General features: G+C 42.4%; 1 protein-coding gene across 1 annotated transcript in view; it reads left to right on the top strand.

Annotated features, from left to right (window-relative positions):
* Positions 1-12388: 12388 nt before the first annotated feature.
* Positions 12389-14762, top strand: part of MOGAT2 (monoacylglycerol O-acyltransferase 2) — a 20875-nt gene continuing 18501 nt past the window's right edge. The window contains exon 1 of the mRNA XM_007940924.1: positions 12389-12479. Coding sequence (XP_007939115.1) covers positions 12389-12479 — 91 coding nt within the window. The remainder of the gene's footprint in view (positions 12480-14762) is intronic.

Raw genomic sequence — 14762 nt, 5'->3', positions numbered from 1 at the left:
TACTCGCCAAAGTAGTAGGTGGAACAATGTTTTGTATAGTATGTTATGCCAATTGAGCTTGATGTCCCCTGTGACTATGGTCCCAAGAAGGTTGGCCTTTTTAACTCAGAGTAATTCATCTAAGTTGTTGCATGCATCAATAATTTGCTTTTTTTTTATTGCTAAATAGTATTCCAGTGTATGGATGTAACACATTGATTCACTGAAGGACATTTGGGTTGTTTCTAGTTTTGAGCTATTGCAATAAAGCTGCTTTGAACATCTGTATATAGGTTGTTGTGTTAATATGTGTTTGTTTCTCTAGGTTAAATGCTCTAGAGTGTGATTTTTTAGGTCTTATGATAAACATATGTTTAATTATTTAAAAAACTGCCAAACTGATTACCGGAGTGGCTGCACTATTTTACGTTCCCACCAGCAATGGGTGAGAGAGTCAGTTTCTCTCAATCCTTGCCAGTAACCTCCAGCCTACTGCTCACCAGAAGGCTGGCGGTTCAAACCCACCAGCCACTCCTCGGAAGGAAGGTTGGGCAATCCTACTTCCGTAGTGATACTGCCTCGGAAACCCAAGGAGGGGTCGCTAGGAGTCGGGTCCGACTCGACGACACATAACAACAACAACAATGGCTAATGATGTTGAACAGGAGCTCTGGTGGCATAGTGCCTAAAGCATTTGACTGCTAACCAGAAGGCTGGCGGTTCAAACCCACCAGCCACTCCTCGGAAGGAGGTTGGGCAATCCTACTTCCGTAGTGATACTGCCTCGGAAACCCAAGGAGGGGTCGCTAGGAGTCGGGTCCGACTCGACGACACATAACAACAACAACAATGGCTAATGATGTTGAACAGGAGCTCTGGTGGCATAGTGCCTAAAGCATTTAACTGCTAACCAGAAGGCTGGCAGTTCAAACCCACTAGCCACTCCTCGGAAGGAGGGTTGGGCAATCTACTTCCGTAATGATAATGCCTCAGAAACCCAAGGAGGGGTGGCTATGAGTCAGATCCATTTTTTAGTTAATGATGTTGAACATCTATTCATGTAATTCTTTGAGATGACATATTTTAAATATTTTATTTTATTTTGGTTGTTTTTGATAATATACAGAGCAGAATATATACCAATTCAACAATTTCTAGATGTACAATTCAGTGACAGTTCTTCAAGTGTTACAACCATTCTCATCTTCCTTTTCTGAATTGTTCCTCCTTCGTTATTATAAACCCACTATCCCCTGGAGTTCCTGCCTGACCTTTCTAGTTTCTGTTGTCAGTTTGATCCTATAAAAGTAGTTCTTTAAAAAGCATGATGCTCTTGGCAGACATTCTTTACTAATTAAGCTAAGGTATTGTTTGCTTTGAAGAAGACTTCAGGGGATATTTCTGGTTTCAAGATTAAAGGTCATCTCAGGACAATAGCTTCCAGAATTCATCCAACCTCAATGGCTCCAAAAATCTGGGTTCTACGAGGATCTGAAATTCTGTTCTGATTTTCTTTCTTTTGATCTGGATTCTTCTATAGAATCATAGATCAAAATTTTCAACAATGTTAGCCAGGCACCATGCAGTTCTTCTGGTCTCATGGCAAAGGAAGCAATTGCTCAAGAAGGCATTGAGCCACATATTCTATTTCCTCATTTTCTTCCTGACTCTCCTTCATCTGCTGCTCCTGGCAAATAGAGACTAATTGTTGTAGCTTTCATGCCATAAACTTTTTTTTTTCTTTTTATTGTGATTTGGGTGAAAATTTACAGAGCAAATTCACTTTCCATACAGCATTTCAAGTACACTTTGTCTCATGACATTGACAACAATTTAGCACAATGCAACATCTCCCCTCCTACTTCCTCTTGATAGTTACCTCTTCCCTGTTTCCATCCCTCCATGCACTCCTGCCCCCTGAGCTGTCTCCCTGTGCATAAGCAGCCCTTCTTTCTTCCATGCTTGTTCTCTCCAAGGAGTGTATCTACCTCAGGTAAATGTTCAACATATATGCCTGTCTATTATTTGGCTGGAAGCCACAGGCGTGTGTTCAATTCCAGACCTGAAGGGCAGCTACGGGCCATAGTCTCAGTGGTTCCACTAGGCTCTATCGTGCCAGCAAGCCTGGTGCCCCCTCCCCCTTTTTTTCCAAATGATTTTGAGTTTTGTTCCACATTGTTCTCCCTGTCTATTCAGGATCTCCTACATAGATCCTCTTCCAAGTGGTTGACCTTGGTAGCTGGGCACCATCTAGTTCTTCTGATCTCATAGTCATATAGACTGCAGATCGGGTGGTATACCAGTTGGTAGGACTAATTGTTTCCATGGATTTTTGGTTTTCTTCATTCTTCTTTGCTCTGGACAAGGAGAGACCCATTGTTGCATCTAGATGGCAGCTTGCAAGCTTTTAAGATCCCAGTCGCTACTCGCCACAGTAGGAGGTGGAACAATATTTTGTGTAGTATGTTATATCATGCCATAAACTTTTTAGCAAAGTGCCAAGCATTGTGCTGGGTACTGGGGACACAGTGACCAATAAACAGTTTCTGTTTTAAAAGAGTATAAGTCAAGAAGTTTGGTAGCATAGTGCCTAAGGCATTTGACTGCTAACCAGAAGGCTGGCGGTTCAAATCCACCAGCCACTCCTCAGAAGGAAGGTTGGGCAATCTACTTCTGTAGTGATACTGCCTCAGCAACTCAAGGAGGGGTCGCTATGAGTCGGGTCCGACTCGACAGCACATAACAACAACAACAACAACAAGTCAAGAAGGGATGAGAGAGGAGTGAACATAAAGTTACAACAGTCTGATTAGTACTGCCATGGGGGAGCTACAAGTGCATGGTACATATCATGGGTGAAAATAGAGGATGTGGTCTTGAGAGCAAGCCAGAAATTAGGGAGTGTTGGAGTGGAGGAAAGGAATTCTGGTAGCACAGTGGTTAAAGCATTTACCTGCTAATCAAAAGGTTGGCAGTTCAAACCCAGCAGCCACTCTTCAGGAGAAATATGTGGCAGTCTGCTTCTATAAAGATTTACAGCCTTGGAAACTGTGTAGGGGCAATTCAACTCTGCGCTATTAGGTTGCTATGAGTCAGAATCAACTTGATGGCAGTGGGTTTGGAGAGGAGGAGCTGACAAGCAAAGATAAAAGTGGACAGAGCAATTGAAGGAGAAACAGGAGAGTAATTGTATCACAGTTTTAAAAATCTGGGCTTTAGAATTAGAGCAACCACACTTTGAATCCCAGGCCTGCTTCTCACCAGCTAGATGAGTTTAGAGAAATGATTTATCCTGTCTGAGCCCCATTTTCTCCTTTAGAAAACAGAGATAACCTCATAACAATGTAATATATCAGAGCCCTGCCTAATATAGAGTAGGTGTTCATAGATGGTGGTTGGACGGTGATGGTGATAATAATGATGCTGGTGGTGGTTGTAATAATGAAGATGATGGTAGCCAGAAGGCATGTTAGAGATCCTGTTTCTTGCCTGTTGAGCAGTGTTCAACTCTGAGATTTCCTGAGACATTAGCACATAAAGTTTTGATGGAGAGGAGAAGGGTGGGCCAAGTTTGTATTGCCATCCCTTGCAGGATAACTGCAGTTGGTTGGAAGCTGGACATCAGCCATCTGCTTTCTGCAAGGAAAGTGCATCAGCTGCAGTTCATCATACTGGTTTGCTGACTCGACCTCTTTCATGATTAGCCCTGAAATTAAGTGATTACAGTCACACACTGCATAATGTCCATTTGGGCAATGTCTGACCACATATATGCCTGTAGTTCCATAAGATTATAATACCAAACCAAAATCCACTTCCATTTACTTGATTCTGACACATAGCAACCCATTAGGACAGAGTAGAACTGCCCTATAGGGTCACTAAGACTGTAAATCTTTACAGAAACAGACTGCCTAATCTTTCTCCTGCAGAGTGGCTGGTGGGTTCAAACTCCTAACCTTTTGGTTAGTAGCCAAATGCTTTAACCACTCACTACCAGAGCTCTTAAGGTTATAACAGAGTTCAGAAATCCTGATCAGAGAATGGGAAGTAGCAGATGTAACTGGGTAACCAGAAGTAGAGAATGCAACAGCTTTCTGCATGCAACACGTGTATCTCCTGTCTCTTGTATACATAGCGATGGTGCTGCCAGGCATATAATGGTGAAGTACATATATAACCTCTAATATATATGTCTTGATAGTCATAATAAATGTCTATATTACTGGCTTATGTATGTACTATATTGTACTTCCTATCATCATTTTATTAATGTGAACTTTTCCTACTTACAAATAAAAAGTTTACTGTGTATAGTATATTGTTTGACTTGTAGGCAGCAGCATCCAATCTCATGTATTGTGCACCTCTTGAGTGTTATAGCATTCTCTCTCTGTTTAATTTTCTTTTGAAAATATTACTGTTAAGTGCATCATGGCTTCCAAATATAACAAAACCAGTGCTAGTGATATTAGCAACAGTCAAAGGAGAAATATCAATTTTGAAGTGAAACAAAATGAAGCAACAGGAAGCTGGAAAATTAGTGAATACTATTACTCATGATTTAGGCTTTTTGTTGTTGTTGTTGTTTGTTTGTTTGCTATTTTAAAAGGCATGGCTGCCTACTGGGCTTAAATGGTCAGGTCAAGTGCAATGGTCAGAGGAAGTAATTTTTAGTTAGATTTCGTTTTCTTTTGATGAATATGGGGACACATGACTTGGAACTTGGCTAAGGAGATCCACGTTCTGCTTATGCATCTCCATGGAATAGCAGGGCACTGGGACTACTAAGAGTGAAGAAGGGGCCACAGAACCTGTGGGGAAAAGATGAACATTTCTGTTAGGCAGGCCTTACTGAGTGATAGCTTAAAGCACTCAGCACTGTACCTGGCATACATCAGCTACAAGGGAAATAGACCTGTGTGTTTCTTATACAGGGCTGGCATGATGCATGGAGCCCTGGGGGCAAGACCACAAAAACAGGGAAGAAAGCCAACGTTGGCCAAACTCAGCAATTTATGAGAATGTGGGTCCAGAAATTCTAGTGGGAAGGAAACTACTCTTTATCAAGTGTCTAATGAGCTTTGGTGGTGTAGTGGTGAAGACATTTGGCTGCTAACCAAAAGTTGGGTGGCTTGAACCCACCAGCCACTCTGTAGAAGAAAGATGAGGCAGTCTGCTTCTATAAAGATTTACAGCTTTGGAAACACAATGAAAATTGCTATGAGTCACAATGTACTCCCAGTGGCACTGAGGTGGTTTTTTTTTTTTTTTTTTTTAATTGTGATTTGGGTGAAGATTTACAGAGCAAACTCACTTTCCATACAGCAGTTCACATATACTTTGTCTCATGTCATTGACTACGGTTTACCACAATGCAATAGCTCCCCTCCCACTTCCTCCCCATAGTTACCTCTTCCCAGTGACCATCCCTCTATACACTCCTGCCCCCTGAGCTGTCTCCCTGATTATTCTCTCCAAGGAGTGTATCTACTTGAGGTAAATGTTTAACTCATATGCCTGTCTTTTGTTTGGCTGGCAACCACAGGTGTGGGTTCAATTCCAGACCTGAAGGGCAGCTAGGGGCCATAGTCTCAGTGGTTCCACCAGGCTCTATTGGACCAGCAAACCTGGTCCCCACCTTCTTTTTTTTTCCCTCCAAATGATTTTGAGTCATTAATAATGGCACCAAAAAATTGAAATACTTAGGTGTAAGTCTAACAATGATGACAGAATCAAGTAAGATCTAAATAAATGTAGAGATATTTCATGATCATGGGTTAGAAGATTCAGTATTGTTAAGATATCAATCTTCTCAACTTGATCTATAGATTCAATGTAATCCCAATCAAAATCCCAGCAAGCTATTTTGTAGATATCAAGAAATGATTCTAAAATTTATATGGAAAAGCAAAAGGCCCCAAATAGTCAATCCAATAATGAAGAAGAAGACAAAGTTGTAGGACTCAGACTACTCTATTTGAAGACTTACTATAAAGCTACAGTAATTGAGAAAGAAGAAAGAAGAAGCACATAAAACGTATAATATAAAATAATGGAGCAGAATAGAGAGCCCAGAAAAATACCCACACAGATATAGTCAGTTGTTTTTCTGTTTTTGTTTTTTTAAACAAAGATGCAAAATCAATTCAATGAAAAAAGGATAATCTTTTCAAAAAGTGGTGCTGGGATAATTAGATGTCATTAAGGAAAAGAAAAAAAAAATGAACCTAGACACAGACCTTTCACCTAACACAAAAACTTACTCAAAATGAATTATATCCCTAAATGTAAAATGCAAACCTGTAAAAATTCTATAAGAAAACACAGGAGAAAAAGCTACATGGCTTTGGGGTTGGTGATGAGCTTTTAAACACAACACTGAAAGCACAGTCCATGAAAAAAAAAAAAGATAAGTTAAAATTAAAAGTTTTATTAAAATTAAACATATTTGCTCTGTGAATGATATTGTGAAGAGAATAAAAAGAACAAGCCAGAAACTGGGAGAAAATATTTAGAAAACACATATCTGATAGAGAACTTGTATCCAAACAACAAATTCTTAAAACTCAACAATAAGAGAGTAAACAGTCCAGTAAAAAATGGGCAAAAGAACTGGACAGATACCAAAGAAGTTATACAGATGGCAAATAAGCATACGATGATGTTCAGCATGATGTTATTAGAGAACAACAAATTACAACAACAATGAGATACCACTACACCTATTGTTGTAAGTTACTAGTTGCCATCAAGTCAGCTCTGACTCGTAGCGGCACTAGGTAGAACAGAACAAAATATTGCCCAGTCCTGTGCCATTCTCACAATCTCTGTTTGAGCTCATTTTCTCAATCCATCTCACTGAGGGGTTTCCTCTTTTTTGCTGATCCCCCACTTTACCAAACATGGTATCCTTCCCCAGGGACTGGTCCCATCTAACAACATGACCAAAGTATGGGAGATGAAGTCTGACCATTTTCACTTCTAAGGAGCATTCCAGCTGTACTACTTCCAAGACAGATTTGTTTATTTTCCTGGTAGTCTATGACATTTTCATTATTCTTTGCCAACATCACAATTCAAATGCATCAATTCTTCTGAAGTCTTCCTTATTTATTGTTGAGCTTTCGAATGCACAGGAGGCAGTTGAAAATACTATGGCTTGGGTCAGGCGTACCTTAGTCTTCAATGTCAAAGACTTTGCTTTTTAACACTTTAAGGAGATCTTTTGCAGCAGATTTGCCCAGTGCAATATGTCATCTTATGTGTCGACTGCTGCTTCCATAGGTGTTGATTGTGGATCACACAACTATTAGAATGACCTAAATCCAAAAATCTTACAATACCAATTGTTGGTGAGAATGCAGAGCCACAAGAACTCTCATTTGTTCCCTGGTGGGAATACAGTCACTTTGGAAGATAATCTGACAGTTTCTTACAAAGTTAAACGTAGTCTTACTGTATGATCCAATAAGCATGCTTCTAACTTATTTGACAACTACAACCACGTAAAAACCTGGATACAAGTGTTTATAGAAGCTTTATTCATCTCACCAAAAACCAAGACATATTTCAATATGTGGATGGATAAACAAACTGTAGTACATCCATACAATGGAATACTCAAACTCAAAACCAAATTCACTGCCACCAAGTTGATTCTGACTCATAGTGACCCCCATTGGGTTTCCAAGGCTGTAAATCTTTACAGAAGCAGATTGCTCCAACTTTCTTCTGCAGAATGGCTGGTGGGTTTGCACCACTGACCTTTCAATTAGCAGCCAAATGCCTTAATCACTACACCACCAGACCTCCTTACAATGGAATACTGTTCAGTGATAAAAAGGAATGATCTCCCCCCAAAATAGAAACAACCCAAATGTCCATCAAGTTGTGAATGGATAAACAAAATGTCATATATCCATACAGTAGAATGTTATTCAGTCTTAAAAAGAATGAAGTTGAAGTACTGATACATACTACAACATGGATGAATCTTGAAAGCATTGTGTTAAGTAAAAGACGTTAATCACAAAAGACCACACATGGTATGATTCTATTTATACAAAATGTCCAGAATAGACAAATCTATAAAGGTAAAAGTAGGTTAGTTTTTGCTTAGGGTTGGGGAGGTTGGGAATAACTGCTAATGGATATGGAGTTTCTTTCTGGGGTGATGAACATGTTCTAAAATTCATTATGGTAGTGATTGCAAAACCTGTGAATGTACTAGAAACTATACACTAAATGTACTAAACATACCAATACCGTTAAGTGTCTGTTTGGGCAATGTCCAACAGCATATACGCCCGTGGTCGTATAATGTTTTTTTTTTTTTTTTTTCCCCCAAAGGGAAAGCATCTCTCTTTTTGTTTATTATTTCCCCTAATGTTTTTTAAGACCCCTGCAGTGCAATGGATTGCTTTTGTATGGCTTTTCTTACCACGGTCTTGTGACTCCTACAGAATGATTGGGTGAGACTATGCAAATAAGGTGTGTATAGAACCCTAACAAGGGGATTGGTCAGTTTTGCTGTCCCATTAGGCTTTAAAAAGAACAATCTCAGAGCAGAGAAGGAACCTCACTACCACCAAGAAGAAGAGCTAGGAGCAGAGTGCATCCTTTGGACCCAAGGTTCCTGTGTAGGGAGCCTCCTAGACCCAGAAGACAGAGAGAGCTGTAGCACTGGAGATGGCCCAAGATGTCAAGAAGCAGCAGCAGAGAAATGGCAGCAGCAGAAATAGCAGAACCAGGAGACTGGCAGGAGACAGTGTAGTGGGTGTGCTGACTCATGGAGTGAGAGAGCTGAATGACTTCAATCAGGAGGTTTGCTGGCAGTGCAGTGAGGTGCCTCCTGGCACTTGGAAGTGAAGTTAGGTTAACTGACCTACGGAATGGGAGAGTTAAGTGCCTTCAGGCCAAGGCTTACTGCTGGAGTGGGGTGCCTCAGGGTCATTATTGGCAGAGCTAAAAGAACTTTGTAACACTTCTTCAAACAGGGCAGAGGCCAGGTCAAGGGACCAAGGGTCAGAAAAAGGCCTGCCTGTGGGCATGGCTGAGAGGAGGCTTTTCTGATCGAAGAACTGTATCCCAAGCATTCCTGAACCTGAGTTGTAATCTGTTACTTCCATAATAAACTCCATAACTGTGAGCATGGTCTGTGAGTTCTGTATGGCCATGGCAACAAATTATCGAACCCAAGAGAGAAGCAGGAAGTGCTGTGGGAGGGATAGTTGGTGTTAAAATTGGTAAAAAAAAAAAAAAAAAAAGGTTGGCAAGACGAAGTATGTTTGACCTCTGCCTCATGAGAATCAGCTTTCAGCAGTTGATGCTGATAATGATTCTCCTTCTCCCTTGTGATGTTAGAGTAGGTCAGATGCCCCCACCATACCATTCTTACAATCCCCAAACCAGACTCCTGCAGCATTGCACCATGGGTGGGATATAGGGAGGTGAGGCAGAGAATCTGGCTCTGGGTGTGGGCTCTCAGGCTTTGTCCATTGGGCAGGCAGGTGGTGGGAGTGTGGGTTGCAGGGCCCAAACTGCTTCTGCTGCTCAGGAAGATGGAACAGCAGGCAGGGCTAGGCATGCTCCACTCCCACCTCTTCACTTCCTCTTGCTGTGCTCCCGCCCTTTCAGCCACTGTCCATTCCTACAGTCTCCACCAACAGCTCCAGCAGCAGCAACAGCAGCAGCAGAGATGAGAATGACCATAAGTGGATTCCCATGAGGTTTTAATAGTGTGTTCACACAACGTCCAAATCACATAATGTCCTATTTCACAGAATGCATCATGGTGTTAAGAGATAGATTAAAAAAACACAATTTAAAATTGTATTTAAGATTTTAAAAATACAATTTAGTTGATGAATTATGTGAGTCATATCTCAATAAAGCTATTAAAAATGAACAAACTATCAAGAAATGATAAGATGAATGAACAATGCAAAAACATGGATGAATCTTAAATATATGTTGCTAAGTGAAAGAAACTAGTCTGAAAAGGCTATATACTATATGATTTCATTTATATGACATTCTGGAAGAGACAAAACCATAAATGTAGTAAATAGATCAGTGGTTGCCAACAGTTCAGGGGTGGGAGGTGGGATTTGAATAAATGATATACAGAGGGTTTTTTTTTTTTTTTTTTTTGAGGCTGTGAAACTACTCTGTATGATACCATAGAACTTACAGAATGAGTGAACCTTAATGTATGTAATTAAAAAAAAAAATTAGAAGGCCAGAGATCCCAGGATGGAATGCAAACTGTGACAAAAGAAAAAAATAAACAAAGAAAACACCTAATTGTATCACAAGAGCACAGAACAACCTCACTGAAGTGAGTATATGGAAAAGAGTCTGACCTATGTACTTTTGGAAAGAAATGGAGTCTGTAAGACTAAAGGCAATAAGAATTGTACACAAGCATTCTAGTTGATAAAGTTGTTTCCCATTGGAATACAAGTTAACAATCCTGAAACTATTATATATGTATTCTGAAATTGAATAACTAAGGAAATGGATGGCAGATGGTGGGAGTAAAGTTTCTCACTGTTGGAGTACAGATGCCCCAGGGAAGAAGGCTGAAATGACTCATGTAGTGCTGGCTAAAGTGACCCGTGGAGAGTTGGAGACATTGGTATGAACTCATGCTTAGCTTAATATAGATACAGATGGACACATGCAGAAATACTTATAGAAAGTTTCTATGCACAGGTTAGTGTACACATATATTTCCTTTCTCTGTTGAGAGGACTTATAAGCAATAACATCTCAGTAGCAACAAGTACACCTAGTGCCAAGATCTTGGTTTCTAATACCATTCTCCAATAAAAGGAACCAGGGATTCTTGAAGGATTAGCTGATTCTAGGATTGGGCAGGAAATATAAAAGATGAACCTGAAGCCCCAGTGACTTGAGATACTACCTTTCTGCATGTGTGCTATATTTTAATTCAAAGTTTACGTTTAAAAGGGTAGATTAGGACAAAGAAGCAACAGTATGTGGTGAAGCTGATTAGATGTGAATGGAGAGGAACAGAAATGGTCTAGTATGAATCCATGGTTTTGATCTGAGCAACTGGCAAATGGAGCTCCCCTTTACTGAGATGGGAAGTAGTAGGGGAAGAGTACATGGTGGGAAATCAATTTCAGTTTTAGGCTTGCTGTCATGGACATGTCTATCAGGTATTCAAGTGAAGATAACAACTAACCACTTAGATATTCAAGTCTGGAACCCCAGAATCAAATCAGAGCTAGGAATCCTCACTGTAGATCGAATACAAGACCATAAGACTGGACGAAATCTATGACACAGCGAGTGTGGAGAGAAGAGAGGAGGTGTAAGGACTGAGGAAAGGGGAGAAGGGTATGCATGTTTAGTCTGGCAAAGGATAACAGCCAGCAAGGAGGCCAAGAAGAACAGCCAGAGAAAGGTAGGGAGTGTGGCATCTGTAGGGCAAGTAGTTTCAAGAAGGAGGGAGTGGTCACCATGTCTAAAGCTGCTCCATAGGTCAAGATGAGAGTTGAGAATTGACACTGGATTTAGCAACATAGAGGTAATTGGTGAGTTTATCAAGGGCTGTTTCATGGAATAGTGGAGTCTAAAGTGTGGAACAGGAAGATGTAGATAACAGACAGCTCTTCCAATAGTGCTGTGTGGTAAAACAGAGAAATGGGGCAGAAGACAGAGGAGGTGGTGGGGTCAACAGGGTAGTTACTGTGGAGCGGATTCCAACTCATGACTGTTTGTGTCAGAGTAGAATTGTATTCCATAGGGTTTTTAATGGCTGAATTTTTGGACATAAATTGCCAGACTTTTCTTCTTAGGAACCTCTGAATGAACTCAAACCTCCAAAGTTTCTGAGATGAGATGGGCTTGATTAGCAACTGAGTGTGGTCAAGGTTTGCACATTAAAGGTACTCCAAGAGATTTTTACATGGGAGCTATTATAGCATATTTGTAAACTGCTGACAAGGATCTAGTGGAGAGGAGAAGCAGGGACGTGGCAGGAAAGGGAGGGGACACTAATTGAAGCCAGTTCATTGAGCCTGATCATTGCAAGGTGAGAGCCAGAACAAAGCATTATGTTTGGGACTTTAACTGCCAAGTGGTAGGAAGGGCAGAATTGGAGCAATTAGAAAAAGTAGATAAGGAGGTAGCTGCAATTGATAAAGGGATAATCATCTTCTCCTTCCTTCTTCAGCCAGGCCCCAGAGTAGGCGGGATTTAAACATTTCTTCTTTGAAGTGTGTTCCTCTCAGAGTGGGGGTGGGGAGGCCTTGAGACTGGGCTGGGCGTGGCATCCTCCATGCTTGCACAACCTTGCAGCTGCCACAAAAGCTTGTGGGTTCCTGGTGTCACAGCAGTGCTCGGAGACACAGCCAGAGCCAGGAGAGGGGCCGACATGGTGGAGTTCGCACCCTTGGCCTTGCCGCTGGAGCGCAGGCTGCAGACGTTTGCAGTCCTGCAATGGGTCTTCTCCTTCCTGGCCCTGGGTAAGATGGAGCACCTGGAAGCTGCTGAGCAGACGCTCCAGGTTCACAAACCTCACTGAGGGAGAAAAGAATTTCATTCAAAATGGGACTTTGCTGTACTTGCAGACCCTGCCCAGAGAGACCTCTTGGGCCTGCCTAGCATTCTTTGGGGAGTGAGGAGGGCAAGGCTGTTGAGGAAGGGTAGGTAGAAGCCATCATCCATGGCTTTGGGCAGGTTACTTGGACAGACATCCTGCCTCGGGCCACAGGGAAGGATCGAAGTGAGAAAGTTCTGAGCTCTGGGAGGTAAGGGACTCAGAAAGGATGGATTTCCTTTCTTACTTTCAGAGAAGAAGAAACAAGAGGAAAAAACAGGAGGGGGAAAGAAGGTGCGGGCTGAGCAGGGTGGACAGAGAAGTGAGCAGGTGTCAGGCAAACCTGGGGTCAGACTCCGGCTGGGCAACTTACCAGCTGTATGGCCTTAGCTGGCCTTGCTATTACTCCAGGCCTCTACTTTGTCATCTGCAGAATGGCAACAACAATCCTGACCTTACAGGGCCATTGTGGGCATGAAATGAAGAAATGTGTTTACGTCTGCCCAGCCCACACCTGGCTGGACTCTGGGCTGTGACTGCACAGAGGGTATGGGTATGCCCTGTTGCTCCCTTCCCCGACTCCATACTAAACACATTTATGGTGGTCAGAGAGGGCCATACCGACCCAAACTCCAGTTCTACTGAAGGGAAAATTTTGGGGAAGGGGCTGGGACTATTGATTGAAAAGCGAGAGTGATTGGGAATATGTGGGAAGTTTCATTCCATCTGCCGGCACCTGACCAGGTGGGAACTGCCATGCAGAGGCTGGTGTTCAGCCTGCGTGTGGACACCAGTGTCCTGGCTGTTAAAATATTGACATACTCAGTAGAGGTTGGTCAATAGCCATTCTCTTGATCCCCCCTCCCCTCCATAGTGCTCCCCACAATTTTGCAGCTAAAAGATTAACTCCAGGTTAAGCAGGCCTTCTAGGCCCCAGTTCCAGCCATAGTTAGATCCCTTCTGATTGCTCTGTGTCTCCATACTAAGGATTATTGCACATTTTTAACATCCTGGTTTATCCCCACTACCTAGAGAAGCAGAGAAATTAAGTACCTTAAATGCTCAAGGTTGCCAAAGTTCTGGGCAATAGCCAAAGGGAAAAAGGCCAAAGAGGCAGAAGAGGAGAGAGGGACAAAGGGTATAGGGAGGAGAAATGGGTGACAGTGGGAGGAGAGAGCATAGGGAGGTCCAGGCCCAGAGCCCAGCAAGGTCTGCTGGCTCCTGACAATCTCAGGACAAAGGACACTGGGGCGGAGTCCCTGAGTGAACAATTGTTTAAGTGCTTGACTGTTAGCAGAAAGGCGGGAGTTCAAATCCAACCAGTGGTGCCTCGGAAGACAGGCCTGGCAATCTGCTTCTGAAAGCTCACAGCCTTGAAAACTCCATGGAGCACAGTCTACTCTGAAACACATGAGCTTGCCATGAGTCGAAATCCACTTGACAGCAACTAACAACAACAAGAAATGAAGGGCAATGAGGGCCAAGAGTCAGGTGAGCTGTACCCTAGGGCCAGTGGCTCTGCATGCATTTCAGTAGATGAGGGACCTCATGTCCAGCTTGGCTTGTGTGAACTTTGCAAGCAGGAGTGTGTTGCCTGGTCATGCCCACCCCCACACGCAGACCCAAGGGTCTGCACATGCCAGGCTTGAATCTCAAGAACCCGGCAACTTCAAGAGTACCATAGAGTTGTCAAAGCAGCCTGGGACCTGGAGGACCAGGGGGAGGACAGCTGAGAAAGGGAGTCTGGGCTCACTCATGCCAGGCTTAGGAAAATATACCTAGAAGGGGTACCTTATCCTGGGGGCAAAGGGGAGTTTTAGGCAGAGGAGTGCCTGGGTCCAACCTGTGTGTTAAAGGTTCCTGGGCCTGCAGTCGAGGCTTTCTCTGTTGGGGTGTAGGAGTAGAGACTGGTAGAGGGAAGCAGTCAGTCTTGTTCAGGGGACACCAAATTATGACCCTGGGACTAAGTCCAGCCCACTGACTATTTGTATTCAGCCTGAAAACAGAACATGATTTTAACATTTTACGATACATAGTTACATTTTTGACTGCTAACCAGAAGGCTGGTGGTTCAAACCTACTAGCCACTTCTCGGAGGGAAGACTGGGCAATCTACTTCCGAAGAGATACTGCCTTGGAAACCCAAGATAGGTATGAGTTGGGACTGACTTGACGGCAGTGAGTTTGTTTTTGTTTTTTTTTTTTTTTT

Source organism: Orycteropus afer, unplaced genomic scaffold, assembly GCF_000298275.1.
Source record: "Orycteropus afer afer isolate SDZICR_OR568_19922 unplaced genomic scaffold, OryAfe1.0 scaffold00074, whole genome shotgun sequence".
Lineage (NCBI taxonomy): Eukaryota > Metazoa > Chordata > Mammalia > Tubulidentata > Orycteropodidae > Orycteropus > Orycteropus afer.
The sequence above is the reverse complement of the archived record's forward strand: the minus strand, read 5'-3'. Positions and strand labels throughout refer to the sequence as shown.